At 51.8% G+C, this 17446-nt stretch overlaps 1 protein-coding gene across 1 annotated transcript; it reads left to right on the top strand.

Annotated features, from left to right (window-relative positions):
• Positions 1 to 2458: 2458 nt before the first annotated feature.
• On the top strand, positions 2459 to 9602 carry LOC107546355 (UL16-binding protein 3-like). Its single transcript, XM_087817781.1, has 5 exons — positions 2459 to 2540; positions 6188 to 6468; positions 6680 to 6932; positions 7922 to 8040; positions 9248 to 9602. Exons 1-4 carry the CDS (start codon positions 2459 to 2461, stop codon positions 8035 to 8037), a joined length of 732 nt encoding a protein of 243 aa, XP_087673907.1. The 3' UTR covers positions 8038 to 8040; positions 9248 to 9602.
• Positions 9603 to 17446: the final 7844 nt, after the last annotated feature.

A 17446-nucleotide genomic window follows, 5' to 3' on the forward strand; every position in this document is an offset into this window, starting at 1 on the left:
TTGGCTCATAGAACACAGTGATCCTGGGGGCAAAGTGGACGTACAGCCAACCCAGAGAGTGCTGGATTTAAGTAATAAAACCAAAGACAAAACACAAGGATAAATAATTAGGAGGCTAAAAGCACCCTCTCTAGACAGAGGCTTTATCCCTTGCCAATTTAGAGAAAGGAGCCACTTCTGAGACCTGTAACCCATTACCAGCAGGAGAGGCCAGATTCCAATGAGAAAGGATCCTTCGGGTTGACAGCAAGTGCCATATGGCCATTGACTCAGGTAAGTTACACTGGGAAGCACAAACTACCCAGACATCCACATTGCACCTAGTGTGTGAGTTGGCATCATCCCCGGAGACGAGAGGTATTATCATGGGCCCTGTTATGAAAGTGGTGCATGGGGGTGGGGCCCAGGTAATGAACAGACAGCTGTCCCTGGCCCTGCTCTCAGTGGTGTCATTTGCTTCAGCAACCACACAGTGGTCATTTCACATTCCCCGGATTTGTAACAGGAATAGAAAACCTTTTTGATAGCCAGTTACTTGTGGTTTCAGGGCTACACAGTAGTGAAATTCAGTTACAACCTTCTTACATTTTCTCCTCTTTCCTCCAAGTAGGTGGTTGAAACAGTATCTTACTCTCTATGAAATAACAGAGGAGTGTCCACGGTTAAACCCTCTCTAAGGATGCGGGGGTGTGATCCTTTTCCTAGCTCTATCCCTTTGCCAGCCTGGAGAAGACTTTCTATAGATGGGTATGTATTAAATAGTTTAGGCTTTGAAGACAGAAGCCTGCTGCAACTACTCAGGCTTGCTGCAGGGAGACCCACACCAGTTGAAGAGGCTCCTGGTAAAATACTAGGACCTGGTAGAGATGAGGCCTCTGGATGTGGGCTATCAGAGTTGCCCATCATGACTGACATGAGGTCAGATAGGCCCAGCAGTCATAAGATAGAAGTAATTCTTTGGGCTTTGAAAGGAGCAGGGACACAGGGAACATACAAGATGTAGAGACAAGTGTCCCTGATCTTGACACCAGAAATGTTGCATGGGCACTACCCTTGGGCTGCCCCCATGACTGCCTGCAGTGTCTCAAAGACCCTCTTGGACCAAGGAATCCAGCCTAGGGAACAAAGTGGAGCAGTGTCCTGTTCCTGTGGGACCCACATCCTCTCACAACGACTACCCAGTAGCCACAGGCAGGATGGTGACAACTTCTGGCTCTTCAGCACACAGCCATCTGGTTGGTCAGGACCCCCAAACCTGGGACACCCTATATACTCTAAATGTTGGGTCAGCAAAGTAGTACAGGGGCCATATGTTGTCCCCCGTTTCTTTGCATGTCGTCTTGGGGTGCTATTGCACCATAAAGGTGGAGATGTGTAGTGTATATAGAGACAGAGAGTTAAGTGGCCTGCGAAGACCAGAACATTCGCCATCTGTCCTTTAGATAGAAAGTTGGCAGACTGTCGCCTAAATCAATGACTATATGTTGTGGGTCCTCGGTGAGTGGAAAAGGGGGTTTGGGATGAAAGGATCCAGAGAGAGTGCCCTTCCTCAGCATCATTCCCAGGATCATACTTTGAAAAAATGTGCTTTCCTGTTCCTCCTGCTCTAGGTTCCCCGGGTCAGGCGCAGAGGTTTTTGCTGTGTGTGTCCTCAGGCCAGGGGATAAGGTGTCCCTTGGGGGAAGAAGCGGTTAGGGTCACTTCACAGACGAGAAGGTATTGGAAGCACCTGTGTTCTTGGGACCCCAAAGAACTGGGTCATAAAACGGGGCGAGCTGGAAGGGGAGCAGTAGTTGGTGAGGGAAAGCGTCTGAAATGAGCGCCTGGGGCTGCAGGTCCTGGAGCCCTCTGGCTGAGCCGCTGGGAGGGTCCAGGGTGAAGGCTTCACGACGGAGGCTTTGTGGTTTGGGGTCAAGTTGTGAGCAGGGTAGGGGCGTGTTTGCTGGTCGCCGGGGCTGGCGATCCCTGGAGAACACCCCGGGTCCTGCTCACCGCTGGGACGCCCACCGCTGGGGGGCCCTGGTTCCTGCAGCCCGGGACGCGCGCAGGCGCAGGGACGGGGAGCTCGGGCTGGCGGTGATTTTGAAGTTAGGGCTCGTGGCCGCAGCAGACTCCGCCCAGTCTCCGCCCTGCGGCGGGGATAGGTCCTACCGTCCAGAGCCGAGCCAATCGCGGCCCCTCGCTGCACCTCTGAAGGCTGGATGTGGTTCTGCGACTCCCCGCAGAGCTGCGTCCGCTGAAACAAGGGGCGGGACCCGGCGTGGAGAGGGCGGGGCGCGGCGAGTTTAGGACGCCCGGCTTTCCCGGCGCATTCTCTGGCAATACTTTCGTCCCGGCCGCGATCTCTGCGTCTCGAAGGCCACCATCCCGGCAGATCGCGCTGTGCGGAGGCTTGCCGGGCTTTTCCCACGCCGTCCGCGCGTCACGGCCCCCGCCCGCGCGCCCACTGCCGCTCGCCATGCCCAGGATCCCCGGCTCCAAGTTCATTGTCGTCCTCGCGGCTCTGGCTGTGCTGCCCGACTGTCTCTGGGCGCACGGAGGTGAGTTCAGGGTGCAGCCTTCAGTAGCCTGGGGGCGGGGAGGGGAGGAAGCGGAGGGGGACGGGCCTGGGCCCTTTCAGCTCCCGCTCGGGACGGAGCCCCCAAGGCGGTTCCAGCACTTATCGCCGGTAGCACCGCGGCCCCCGCCGCCCCGCCGCCCTGCGCGCGCCGCTCCCTCCCCCCAACTCGGGCCATCCCCGCTGATCCCCGCGCATCCCAGCCGCCGTCTCTTTTCCGTTTTGGCGTCCGTGACAGGTTTCGGCGTCCTGGCAAGAAGGACCACGAGAGCTGCTAGAAGTGACAGGGCCAGCTCGCCGGAGGGAAGCGAGCAGGGAGGGGGAGGGCGCGGCGAGAACCTGCTGCCACGGGCGCGTGACTTCCCCAGGCCGCCCTCCTGCCCCGGGTGCAAGTCCTGCTTCTGCGGGACTGGGAGCCCCTGTCCAGGGCCCGGGCGTCTCCTCAGGGTCGCCACCCACAGGCAGACACCCGTGCGCCCCTCCCCTTCTCACAGGACGTTCCCCAGCAAGCCCCCATCGTCGGCACCGCCCGCCCCCTTGAGCTTTCCAACCCGCGCTGCCGGCAGGTCCTGGCGCCTGCAGCCCGGCTGAGCTGACTGCACCGGCCGCCTCCCCTAACGAGCCGCTGCGCTCCAGCCCTGGCCTTCGGAGCCGCTCTGCCACCAGCCAAGCCCAGTCCCGTGCAGTGCTGCTCTTCCACGGCAGCCGCTGCTCCCCTCCCCGGCTCACCCCGTTTTGCTACCCAGTTCCTTGGGGTCCCAGGAACACCAGTACCTCCAGTACCTCCTCATCGGTGAAGTGGCCCTAATCATTTCCTCTCCCAGGTGGCATATCTGTGCCCTGGCCTGAGGGCACACACTGCAAAAGCCTGTGCACCTGGCCCAGGGAACCTAGGGCAGGAGGGACAGGCATGACCTGGGAATGACGGTGAGGAAGGGCACCCTCTCTCTGCCCTTTCATCCCAAACCCACATTTTCCACCCGCGGAGGAGGCAGCATCATGTGAAGGCCATAGATTAAGGCAGAAGTGCGCAGACTTTTTCTATAAAGGGCAAGTAGTAAATATTTTTATCTTTGCAGACCTCTTGGTATCCCTGTATGCACGAGGCACCTCCACGTTTGTGGTGCCAAAGCAGCCAAAGGCAAGATACAAACAACTGGGGGGCCAGATGTGGCCACTCTGCTAGTTCCCTGACCCCAGATTTAGGGCATATAGGGAGTCCCCTATGTGGGTGACCACGCCCCTAGGGAATCATCTCCCAGGGTGCCTCTGCTGAGTGTTGAAGAGCCTGTGGCTTCTGGGTGGAGTGAATGTGAGGGGATGTGGGTCCCACAGACAGGGGTCAGTGCTCCCCTCCTCTCTGTAGACTGGATTCATTGGTGGAAGGGGGCCATTGGAGACACTCCATGAAGCCATAGGTGTGAGCACAGGGTGGTGCTGGTACATTTTGGTGTCAAGATTGGGGCCTCTGCTTCTGTATCTCATTTGTTGCCTGTGACCCTGCTCATTTCAGTGCCAGAAAAGTCACAGTGTCTCATGAGCACTCGGCCTACCTTAGCTAATGACGCTCATGATGGGCGACTGATATCCCATAGCCAGGGGCCTCAAATCTACCAGAACTCTTTAAATGCTGTGGAATTCCCTGTTGCAAGGGGTATGGCCTTTCGTGAGCCCCTATGGATCTGCAATATGATTCTCCCATTACGATGCCTTCAAGTCCAGATAGCAACTTTCCCTCGCACTGATGCCTCCAGTATCCCAGATTCTGTGGATCTTAGGGCCCGAGGGGCAGGTCCAGCCACACTCAGTCATTCGTGTATTGTCTGTGGCTTCTTTCATGCTACAACAGCAGAGGTGAGTAGTGGCAAAGAGGCCTGTGGTCTGCACAGGCTAAACTCTTTGGCAGCTAGATAATGAGAGAAAGTCTCCAGACCAGATTGTTACTAAATGGCTGTAGGATAGGGATCATGTCCTGCATCCTTAAGGGTTTAAGGTTGGTCCTCCTCTCATTCATATTATCCAGGATAAAATACTGGTTTAGCATTCTATTTAGAGCAAAGGGAAGACAGTTTGCCAATATTGTACTTAAATTTCCCTGCTTGGCAGTAGCCCTGAGCCCACAAGTAATTCAATAACTACAAAGATTTTCTATTCCTATTACACATCTGGGAAATATGATAAGGACCACAGTGTGGATATGGACCAGTAACACGTCTGGGAGCAGGACCTGGGACAGGTGTGTGTTCATTCCCTGGCCCCATGCATCACTTTAGATCCCTGTGGATGATGTCAACTCATACACGGGATCAAATATGAGAGCGTAAGTCGTTTCTGCTTCCCAGTGCACACTAAGCTGAGTCAATGGCCACATGGGCCTTTGGGGAAGGCCTGCGGGACTTCTGCACTTGGTGCGGTGTTGAGAGGCCCCTCCTCATTGCAGCCTTGCCCCTCCTTCTGGTAGTGAGTTCTGGGCCTGAGAAGTGGCTCAGTTCTGGGAACTGGGCAAAGGATTCAGTCTTATGCTGGGAGGCTGCTTTCAGCCTCCTGATCACCCATTCTTGTGTTTGTCTCTGTTTGTTTTAATTATTTAAATCCAGCAGTAAGTACCCAGGTTGAATGTCTATCCATTTTGCCTCTAGGATCCCCCTGTTCTGTGAGCCATAGTCATAGCTCTCTGTGGTTGAGGCCCTGGCTGCATTTGCCACCTTCCTAGTCATTGTGATGCTCATAACTCCTTTGCTCCTGACACAAGCACCTGTACCTGTGACTTATCATTTCAACGTGTTCCATCCCCATTACTACTGGCAGCCTTTTTGGGGAACACCAACTCCTACCACCATTCCTGACCTTGAGCAAAGTCATCAGCGAGCTTTTGGAGAGTTGTGGTGCTCTTCTCCTCCATGCTTTCCCCATCGGCTTGATCAACCCGAGTCTAGCTTCAGGCTTCCCCATGGAGCATGGTTGACTGGACATTTCTGCCTTTGCATGTTATATCCCCCCTGGCATATCCACTTCTCTGAGCCCTCTGATCCCTTCCTCTTCCACCTGCCTCAGAAGTTCCTGCTTTTCCGTGCCATGCACTATAGCCATGCCTTCCTCCAAGCTTGCAAGGTCCATCCTAGCAGCAGGTTAGCACCATCTCCCAGGGCTGTGCTACTTCATGACCCACAGTTGCAAACTGTTCCTTTAACCTGGAGATCTGTCTACATCCCCCACCCCACTGTCACAGCTTCCTCAGGAGCGGCCCCTACATGCTCTCCATGTTCTTGCAGGCACTGGCCTCGTTTCTGACAGTCCTTTGGCATCGAGACCTTTCCTCCGTAGCCACTTGGCATGTCCCTGCATTGGTTATGGGCTGATGATGGGTATTGATTGGCATAATGAACAGAGGGGACATATCTGGAGATGTGTGGTTTCTTGCCAGGCATAGGCTTGCTGGTCCTCCTCAAGCAATGGAGGGGCACTAGCCTTCACCTGGTGAAGGGAGAAGCCTGGCAGGGTCAGTCCTTGCTCTGCCAGCCCAGCCATCGGGGGCAGGGGCTGAGGTGTTGCTGTCACAGAGATGGGGGAGGTAGTGCCTTGGGTCCTCTTCTGCCAACCTCAGCTGTCACCTGCATTTTTTCTTTCCAGATGATCACCGTCTTCACTATGATTTCAGCATTGCTTTCAATAAACAGCCACGGTGTATGGTTCAAGGCCAGCTGGATGGAAAGAATTATCTCTCCTATGACTGTGAAAATGATAAGGTCATATGTATGGATTTCCTGTGCGCGGACGTAATGGCCACAGATGTCTGGAAAGATCAGACTAAGACGCTGAGGGACATGGGGGACTTGATCAGACAGCACCTGGCTCACACAGAACCGGAGAAATACGCAGACGGAGGTAAGTTAGAAAATCCAGCTGCAGAAGTGAGCAGATAGTGGGGGTAGCTATATTGATTGTAGTCACGTGAAAAATAAAATTGGATGTTGGGCCTTCTCGTGTGGCCCAGCAGAAAGGTCGGGGAGAACAGGGCAGGAGTGGAAGGGTTCAGGGGGGTGGACCCCAGGTGGGGACAAAGGACTTGTCAAGAGCAGAGGTTGACGTCTCTCTTGCGGGGCAGCTCCTTTGGCCTTGCAGGTCAGGATGATTTGTCAGTGCACAGCCGGTGGACGCACCAGGGGGTCCTGGGAGTTTTTCTCGGACGGACAGAGGCTCCTTGTGTTTGACGCTGAGAGCGGAGAGTATAGAGCCGATAATTCCCGAGGTGAACAGATGAAAGACGAGTGGGAGAGGGACGATGATTTGACCAAGGACTTCAATTTCTACTCGAGAGACTGCCAGCGCTGGCTTCGGTTCCTGGTGACCCGGAAGAAAGAGCTGGAGACAGCAGGTAACGGGACACAGGGACGGAGGGGCCATTCTCTCGAGGACAGACTGAACTGCCGCAGTGGGTGTGTGCATGAGTGTATGTGAGTTTGTGTCTGTGAGCATGTATGAGTGTGTGTGTGTCTGTGACAGTGTCTGTGTGTGTGCATGAGTGTCTGAGTGTGAACATGTGTGTGTGAGCATGTCTGTGTGTTTCTGAGTGTGAGCATGTGTGTGTGTGTGTCAGCATGTGTGTGAGTGTATGTGAGAGTGTGTCTGAGTGTGAGCATGTGTGTGTGTGAGCATGTCTGTGTGTTGCTGAGTGTGAGCATGTGTTTGTGTCAGCATGTGTGTGAGTGTATGTGAGAGTGTGTCTGAGTGTGAGCATGTGTGTGTGTGAGTGTGTCTGGGTGTGAGCATGTGTGTCAGTGTCTGCGTGAGAGTGTGTTTGTGTGAGTGTGTGTGTGTTTGAAAGTGTGACTCCTCCGTGGTCAGTTCTTGGGGAATAACGGCCGTGGGTGTGTTCCACAAGCCCCCTTTCCCTCCTCACGTCTCTCCCCCACTGCAAATAACTTGCGCCACGCCCTGTGGATTTCCTCCTGCCCAAACATGAGGGCATCTCTCTGTTTTCAGACCTGTTCCTTGTGCTGTTCTGTCTTCTCAGCATCACTTTCCTTTGCGTCTCACCTGGTCTTTTTCTGGAAATGCTTCAAGTCCACCTCAAGCCAGCTCGTGAGAGGACTGCGCAGCCTCCTTACTCATGTCTCCTCTTCTGTCGCAGCAGGAGTGACTGGGTATATTGTAGCCCTGGCTTCCCCCATTAATGTGCGAACCCCAAGGGGACAGGGCCCATCTCCTCTCTTTGTTCCGCCCCAGGGTCTGTCACAGTGCCTGCCACACTTAGAGGGGTAGGAACTGTGTGCATTGTGGGATTACTGGGGGCAGCAGGCGAGAGGAGGCATCTCCTGAGATTTGGGTTCTGCACAGAGTGTCATTCTTTTGTTTCCATTTCAGCTGCACCAACTACAGCCAATGCCACAGCCACAGTCCCGTCCAAAGCCACAACCAACACTCACATCACCTTGATTGTCTCTGTGATCCTCACCTGCTTGGTCATGGTTGGCTGGTAACAGGTACTAAGAGCAGAATGAAGTGGGAAGTGAGGGGCGGATGGCCTGAGTGAGGACAGGGAAAGGTGAATTCCCAGCCTGTCCCTGCCCTCTCACTGAAATTTCTCCTCCTGGAAATGAGACCAGGAGAGTAACACATATTGCTTGGTAGCAATAACTTGGACAAGTTCAGCCCTGAGATCTGCTGTCTCCTTACTGTTAATGCCAGTGGGAAAAAGAGGGGCCCACGCCAAGGCTCAAGGCCTATTGATGCTAAAGGGGTTTAGTGATTGCAGTCCTGGCTCACGTTTTGTTTGGGAGAGTGTATTTGGGCCCAGTGTGGGTGGTGTGGGGACAGCAGGCACACAGGACGTGGGCAATACTCACATTCAGGTGAGAGCAGCATGGTGGCTCCATGTGATGTGTCCAGGGGAAGGGAATGTGCAGGAAGCTAAGAGGAGAGGGGCCTGGGTGTAATCGCAGGAAGAGGGGTGGAAGGCCTTGCAGACCCAACTCGAAAGGCTGGAGCTCGTGGCTGAGTTCCCAGAAAACGTTGCTTCAAGCACGTCAGGTAAGGCAGCAGGCTAACCTTAGGGACTGTGCAGGACAAGGTTAGAAAGAGCTGAGATCTCAGTGAACCCCTGGGATTCCTGGCTGAGCCCTGGTGCAGTCCCCTGGCAGCCAGGCTCCCCCACACTCCAGATTCTGAGGCAAAGAGGGGCCCCAGCCTTGAGCAGAGGTGACTCGGGAGCTAAGTGTGGCTGAGTTGTTAGTGGAGTTGGATGCTGACACTGACAAGCAAGGATGGATGGGCAGGGCAGGGCAGTCACTCCCAGAGTCCTGTGCTGGTACTAGGGCGAGGAGAGAGGAGGGGAATGACGGATGTTTGTCTGCAACCCTCCCCAGTGCTAGAGGAACCAGGATGCAGGCCCCTCTGTTTGGACAGGGCGCCCATGGGTGCTTTAGAATCAGGACTTTAGTAGAGGGAACAGAGCAATTCATTTGCACCTTAAGTCCTGAGCCCCACCTGTCATTAACAGGACTTGGGTCTGACTGTCATGTGGTAAAGGAGGGCAGGACCCAGGCTGGTGGTGAGAACTGAGGGGAAATACATGCATCTCAGTGAGGGTGGGGCTGTGAGATGGAAGTGAATGGGGTCGGTAGCCCAGGGGAACTGACCCAGGATTTCCAGAGCTGGTGGGACAAACACGTGTTTCTTTTCTGATGACAGAAGATGCTGCTGCTCAGAAGCTCCTGAGAGTGTGATCTAGTTCAACATCTGTCCCTTCTGGTTGGCTGCCTTTCCAGCTCCAGCTGTTTACGTGTTGACCTCCAGGAGCTGCAGTCCTCGCAGCAAATGCAGAGACCTCGAGAGGATTGTGAGGATGCAGCAGATGCAATATTCCTGTCCTGTATTCAATGGGGAATATGTCAACTCTGCACTTTTTCCCACATTTGGTTCCATTTTTTCTTGGTGGAATTGTTGGGCTCTTGCACTTAGTCTTCTCACTGCTTGCACAAGAAGTCTCACCAAAGAGATGATTTTCCGTGTTCCCTTTGGTTGTGGAAATGAGGTGGATCTGCATCGGGACGTTGTTCTTGCAAATGGTGCTGATAGTGAAACACCCGTGAAAACTCAGAACCTCAGGGATTCTTTGTATGTCCTGGTCGAACCTCACCAGGTTCTACAAGGAAAAATGATATTTATGATAGTTACTTTTAGGAACTTTCCCCTATGTAATGCTATTTAACTGTATATCTCTCTATAAAATATTACTATAAAATATACTTACTTAGGAATTGTGTTTGATACACACAGAATTTTAGGTGATTATTGTTTGTTTGTCTACACCATAGAGTAAATAAAACCAGGGATTCTGCTAGATTGGTATGGAAGCAAAATTTACCATCTGAGCCTCATCATGAGAAGTGGAATAAAATCCTCATATGGACCTTAAGGAATGAGGATTTTTCTGATTTATCCCAGCACACTCCACCCAGGCAGTGACTTCCCTGTGATCGCCATCCCTCCACTCCCCTCCTTCAGTGAGAAGTAAGTCCTTATGGCTGAAACATCTCTACTTCTCAAAGTTGTTTAATCCCCTTATGACAAAGGATCAGTGTCCAGGATATGTAAGGAGCTCCTAGAAATAAATTGGATCCTGTAAATTCTCCAATGATGTAGGAGCAAGGTTTGAGGAGTTCATGGATGGAAAGTACACTTTGAAACGATTGAAAATCTCACAAAGAATCAAGGTAAAACAAATGAAAAGTCCAATAGATACCCTTACACACCCACAAAATCGTCAAATAATTTTAAATTTGCCAACCGTAACCACTGGATGGGAAATAGAACAGCAGGAGTTACCTTGCATGGTCGTATGGGTATGGATGGGATGAATCAGCTCTGAAATACCATCTGGCAGTGTCTAGGGCAGTGGACAGTATGCGCATCGCCCTGGGACTCTGAGAGTCAGTTCCAGTCTTACAAACATGGGCCAAAATGTATGTAGATATTTGCTGCTGCTGTTGTTGCAGCATTTTTTTGTCATAGCAAAAAATTAGCAACACATTAAATACCCAGCAAAAGGAAAATCTATGGAAAATGTTGGTAAAACATTTCTATTTCTTTCTGCCTGGATGACTAAATAATCTAAACCACTGTCAAAGAGGAAACAACCAAATTACTGGATGAAAACTTTTAGATCTGGGAGATATATTAATGTTGATTTCTGGTTGTCCCATAAGAACAGTGGCTGTCTGAATACAAATCTCTCCAGATATTTTAAAAAGTATACAAAGCACAGAAGGGGCAAATAAAACACTCCTAAACCACAGCTTTGGCATGAGAAGGAGATGGGAAATGTCTCAATCCATCAGAGCCTTTTGCTGGACGTCATGGCGAATAGAGGACCCTCCTGGTGAACCTGGGTGGGACTAGGGATGTGATGGCCCTAGCGTACTGACGTGAAATCTATTTGATGATTGTATTGGGGGTGGTATAAGTGCCCAGGTTTCTAGGAAATGCGCTCTGTAGAGTGTAGCAGTGAGGGGATATTAGCAGCTCACTGCCCATAGCTGAGGAATAGACTTTCTCTAGCTGCACCTGCAATGTTTTTGTAAGATTTTTCTTGTTTGAAAAACTTTGGAAAAGTTTTTAAAAGTGAGAATTTAGGAAACACTCAATTTTCAGGATTTGAAGTATGAAGGGAAATACCTCAATAAATGCAGTACAGATGTGGAAAAATTGCGTCTCCCCTGTTTCCACCTCAGACCCTGCTCTTGCATAAAGACAGGCCTTGCCCCATTGTTTCCTACTGACCCTTCTGTGCTCCAGAGGGACGAGCTTCTCCCTCGTCCACCTCAGCAGCATGGTCAGCCAGGCCTGCATTGGGAGGTGTGCAAATGCACTTTTACAGGCCTGACCCCTCGCTGTGATGCAGGGGCCTCCATGCAACCCGGTCAGAGAGAAGGGCTTTGCAGCTCTTCTGAGATGGATCAACCCTCTAAGCGGTGCGCGCGTGTGTGTATTACTGGTATATTTTGCTTCTGGAACTCATGATTTCTGTTGGGGTTTCCCACACCTCCACCCTGTCCCATGCCCCCACCTGTCATCTCCTGTTCTCCTCTGCCCTGTGGTATGGCCGCCTTGGCCTCCCCGCTGGTCCCAGCATCATGCCTCCAAGCTTCTGTTCTGGCTCCTTCCTCTGGCTGGCACGTCCTGTCCCATCACCAAGAGTTGGTTCTGCTTTAAAGCTGAACAGAAGTATCACCTCCCATTATGTCTTCCTGAACCACCTCAGGCTAAATTATCTCCTCCTGTGCTTCCTAACACCCGAGTCCACAGTGAGACTGTTGCACTTGGTGAGGGTGTTTGTGTATTGTGTGCTCCACACTTCATGGGGTCACTGGGGGTACAAAGTGTCCCTTTATCACTTTTATCCTGCAAGATGTAATTCCTTCTGCTGCTCCATCCTCTGTGATCACTTGAATTCCCCTGGGGAGCAGGAGAATAGGGAGGGTTCTTCTGAAGTTTGGGGGTGGTTCCCCACAGATGGTGATATGCAGAGTGAGACCCACACATGAGGAGAACCGCCCTCAGCTCCTGTTCCCCAAGGTAATTCAATTTAGTACAGAATGACTGAGCGTCAGCATGCATTGCGGTCTGTTTCACAAAAGGGACACATTGTGTTTCCAATGACCACGTGAAGTATGCAGCGCAAAATATAGATGCCCCTCCTGCAGCTGTGATGTTCTGCCTGTGGACTAGGGTGCTAGGACACAGGGAGGGGAGAGGAGATGCTAATTTAGCCTGCAGACGTGTAAGAAGCTGGTGGACTTTGAGTTCAGGGGTTGCCCTCCACATGTTGGTGGGCCTTGAGAAATCAGTTGAAGGCCTGAGCAGAGCAGTAAGCTGACCACCGCCCCCTCCCAGGAAGAGGGACTTCTCCAGGCGACTGACTTCAGTCTTCGTGTGCCCCACGGGCTCACCCTGCTCCAGACTGCCGGCCTACCCTACAGGTGTTGGACGTGGCAGCCGCCATAATCACACGCCCTAATACTCTATTATTGATCTGTCTCTCTGTCTATCTTTCTGTCTGTTTGTCTGTCTATCTATGCATATCACTGTAGTCTGCTTCTCTGGAGAATCCAGACTGAAACAGGAGGGAAATGCAGAATTAACGGGGGGTGATATTTGTGCCCAGCTTTGAAGGTACAGCCCAGTGGGAAGCAGAATACCTCTGCTCCCGACTTATCCCCAGGTCCTGCTGTGTCCTCTGTGCCCTGTCCCCACTGGTGGTCTGCTCATTGGGACCAACTTCTGATATTTACATAAATGCAGAGCTTCCTAGGCCCACAAGGTCTGTTCCATTTTGGCGTGGGCTTTTCAGTCGTTCCTGTGGCTTAAAAGGCTCTGGTTAAATACGAAGCAGTTTCCTATTATACTCTTGCACTAGGTCTTCCACAGTTTCCTTCTGCCTTTTCCAGGCCTTTCTGGCATGCACCTTCATTCCCAGAGGACTGACGGATTTGACCTTCTCATTACTACTGGAATAATTAAGAAATGTGGCCTGGCCGGGCGTGGCTCAGTGGTTAAGCATCGACCTAGGATCCAGGCGATCAGGGTTGGATTCCCTGTCAGGGCACATGCCCGGGTTGCGGGCTCGATCAATGACTCTCTCATCATTGATGTTTCTCTCTCTCTCCCTCTCCTTTCCTCTCTGAAATCAATAAAGATATATTTAAAAAAAAGAAAAGAAAAGAAATGTGTTTCCATGCCCTGGCCTTGAACCTCACACTATGGTTGTCCATTGGTAGGAATGTTGAAGTTTCAGCAACGAGAGGGAGCATCTGTGAAGGAAAAGTCCAAGTAACAGTTGGGGTTGAAGGAAAGGGAGCCATAGGTACCTTTGCTCCATCTCTGTGACAGCAAGAGAACCCCTCTGACAGCCAGGCTGGCAGAGGAAGAACTAACCCTTCCGTTGAGAGCCGGTGACGGGTCTGGACATGATCCATGTCACCTGAGGGTCTGGAGTCAAGGACTCGACCCTCCCCACAAGTTCCCATGAGGAGCCAAAATAAAGAAATGACCAAGGTCTGGGCCCACGTGTGCAGGAGGCAGGGTGTTTACTCTGAAGGTGTGTTCATGCGGCCTTGAGGGAACTACTTTGGATCACCCTCACCGCATTACCGGTTGTTTGCTACTCACTGTGTCATGAAGGCGTTGAAGCCATTGGGGTGCTCATTGGAGGGCAGGCCTCCTGATCCCACAACTTTGTCTGTCTGTTTCATTCCCACCGCTCGAGCTCAGGTTTGTTCGTGTCTCAGGCTGGTTCCTGACGCCCTTCCCAACTCCTCCCTCCAGCAGGTGAAGGCGAGTGGCCCTCTCCTGTTTGAGGAGGACCATGCAGCCTCTGCTTGGCAGGAACCCACACGTCTCCAGATAGGTCCTGTCTGTGTCCTTCAGCTCAACACCCAGCATCAGAAAGTGCATAACAGAGACGGGGGGGTGCCAGGCTGGCTGGGGAAGAAAAAGGCCTCGATGCCAGAGGATTGCCAGAAGCTACCCTGTGCCCCGTGGGGGGCTGTTGCCGAATAGGCGGGATGGTGGCGGTGGCTGAGAGAGGCGAGAAGCCAGTGTTGGAGAAGGGTAGAGGTGGCAGCTATGTGTCAAGGGGTTTAGCACAGCCCTGGGGGATGGAGCCTGTCTGCTACTAGGACAGGTCTTGGGAGCTTTGTAAAGGAATGGCTACACTGCATGGAACAGAATATGAGGAACTTCAAAGGCAGATAGTGTAGGATGGGCTTAAAAGGCTCCAAGAAATCCACATGTCAGAATGGATACAGCATGAAAAGCCAGAACAACCAGAAAATGTCTGCCGACTGTGCTCCATGGGAGGTCTGAAGGACTTTGTTTATCAAACTAATAAAGAATACATAGTGATGGTGGGGTTCTAGGTAAGCCACCCCCAAATGTGTCACTTTGGCAATTGATCACTTTGAATGAAAGTTACTTAAGAACAGCTGGTGCAAGGACACTCTGACCCTGCTTTGTCCTAAAAGCAGGAGGGAGAGACATCCTTAGCACCACACATAGAGCAATTAGAGCCAAGAAGGCTGAGCAAGCAAACCTCCTTACTTCAGTACTACTTTACTACTCCGGGTCCAAACTCCTTTGTCTTGTCAATTCTTCATGAATTTATTGTTTTTGTTTTGGCTTGTTTTGTGAAAAGGTATAAAAGTTGCCTACTTTGGTCACCTCAGAGTCCTATTTCTCTGACCTCCCCTATGTACAAAGTTAAAATTTGCTTTTCTCATTGGATCTGTTTCATGTTAATTTCATTATTAGACCAGTCAGAGGAACCTAAAAGGGTAGAGAAAGATTCTTCTTCCCTGACGGTGGGATGGGCACCACCATTGTCAAGAAGCTCAGTGATGGCTGTCTGTGATGGCTGGTCTTCACAGGTGGAGGTGGTGTTCAGGGGGAGGTGGTATTCCAGAAATGGGCTCCCTGTCGTAATGGGGCTAAAAAAATATCCTGAAATAACATTTGAGATATAGGTGCTCAGCTGTCACAAGCAGGCAGAGTGCCAGTATTGAAGTGATCAGAAAGGTTAGAATGCCAACCAAGGGCCTGGCCCAGGAACGCTGTCCCTTTGGCTCATAGAACACAGTGATCCTGGGGGCAAAGTGGACGTACAGCCAACCCAGAGAGTGCTGGATTTAAGTAATAAAACCAAAGACAAAACACAAGGATAAATAATTAGGAGGCTAAAAGCACCCTCTCTAGACAGAGGCTTTATCCCTTGCCAATTTAGAGAAAGGAGCCACTTCTGAGACCTGTAACCCATTACCAGCAGGAGAGGCCAGATTCCAATGAGAAAGGATCCTTCGGGTTGACAGCAAGTGCCATATGGCCATTGACTCAGGTAAGTTACACTGGGAAGCACAAACTACCCAGACATCCACATTGCACCTAGTGTGTGAGTTGGCATCATCCCCGGAGACGAGAGGTATTATCATGGGCCCTGTTATGAAAGTGGTGCATGGGGGTGGGGCCCAGGTAATGAACAGACAGCTGTCCCTGGCCCTGCTCTCAGTGGTGTCATTTGGTTCAGCAACCACACAGTGGTCATTTCACATTCCCCAGATTTGTAACAGGAATAGAAAACCTTTTTGATAGCCAGTTACTTGTGGTTTCAGGGCTACCCAGTAGTGAAATTCAGTTACAGCCTTCTTACGTTTTCTCCTCTTTCCTCCAAGTAGGTGGTTGAAACAGTATCTTACTCTCTATGAAATAACAGAGGAGTGTCCACGGTTAAACCCTCTCTAAGGATGCGGGGGTGTGATCCTTTTCCTAGCTCTATCCCTTTGCCAGCCTGGAGAAGACTTTCTATAGATGGGTATGTATTAAATAGTTTAGGCTTTGAAGACAGAAGCCTGCTACAAATACTCAGCTCCACAGCTGTAGCATGGAAGCAGTGATGGACAATACTTAAGTGGATGAATGTGGCTGGTCTTGGCCATGGTCCATTAGACCCTGCAGACCTATGATACGAGAGGAATCTGCAGTAGGACAAGGTGCTATGGGGAGACCATGATATTCCTACTAGAGAGTCACAACACAGGCCCCTAGTGTTATGGAGCCAGGCCATGTCACTTGCTGCAGGGAGACCCACACCAGTTGAAGAGGCTCCTGGTAAAATACTAGGACCTGGTAGAGATGAGGCCTCTGGATGTGGGCTATCAGAGTTGCCCATCATGACTGACATGAGGTCAGATAGGCCCAGCAGTCATAAGATAGAAGTAATTCTTTGGGCTTCAAAAGGAGCAGGGACACAGGGAACATACAAGAGGTAGAGACAAGTGTCCCTGATCTCGACAGCAGAAATGTTGCATGGGCACTACCCTTGGGCTGCCCCCATGACTGCCTGCAGTGTCTCAAAGACCCTCTTGGACCAAGGAATCCAGCCTAGGGAACAAAGTGGAGCAGTGTCCTGTTCCTGTGGGACCCACATCCTCTCACAACGACTACCCAGTAGCCACAGGCAGGATGGTGACAACTTCTGGCTCTTCAGCACACAGCCATCTGGTTGGTCAGGACCCCCAAACCTGGGACACCCTATATACTCTAAATGTTGGGTCAGCAAAGTAGTACAGGGGCCATATGTTGTCCCCCGTTTCTTTGCATGTCGTCTTGGGGTGCTATTGCACCATAAAGGTGGAGATGTGTAGTGTATATAGAGACAGAGAGTTAAGTGGCTTGCAAAGACCAGAACATTCGCCATCTGTCCTTTAGATAGAAAGTTGGCAGACTCTCGCCTAAATCAATGACTATATGTTGTGGGTCCTCGGTGAGTGGAAAAGGGGGTTTGGGATGAAAGGATACAGAGAGAGTGCCCTTCCTCAGCATCATTCGCAGGATCATACTTTGAAAAAATGTGCTTTCCTGTTCCTCCTGCTCTAGGTTCCCCGGGTCAGGCGCAGAGGTTTTTGCTGTGTGTGTCCTCAGGCCAGGGGATAAGGTGTCCCTTGGGGGAAGAAGCGGTTAGGGTCACTTCACAGACGAGAAGGTATTGGAAGCACCTGTGTTCTTGGGACCCCAAAGAACTGGGTCATAAAACGGGGCGAGCTGGAAGGGGAGCAGTAGTTGGTGAGGGAAAGCGTCTGAAATGAGCGCCTGGGGCTGCAGGTCCTGAGGTCTCTGGCTGAGCCGCTGGGACGGTCCAGGGTGAAGGCTTCAAGAGGGGGGCTTTGTGGTTTGCCGTCAAGTTGTGAGCAGGGTAGGGGCATGCGGGTGTCTGCTGGTCGCCGGGGCTGGCGATCCCTGGAGAACACCCCGGGTCCCGCCCACCGCCCACCGCCCACCGCCCACCGCCCACCGCTGGGGGGCCCTGGTTCCTGCAGCCCGGGACGCGCGCGCTGCCAG

This window comes from Miniopterus natalensis, chromosome 5, assembly GCF_054644295.1.
Source record: "Miniopterus natalensis isolate mMinNat1 chromosome 5, mMinNat1.hap1, whole genome shotgun sequence".
NCBI lineage: Eukaryota > Metazoa > Chordata > Mammalia > Chiroptera > Miniopteridae > Miniopterus > Miniopterus natalensis.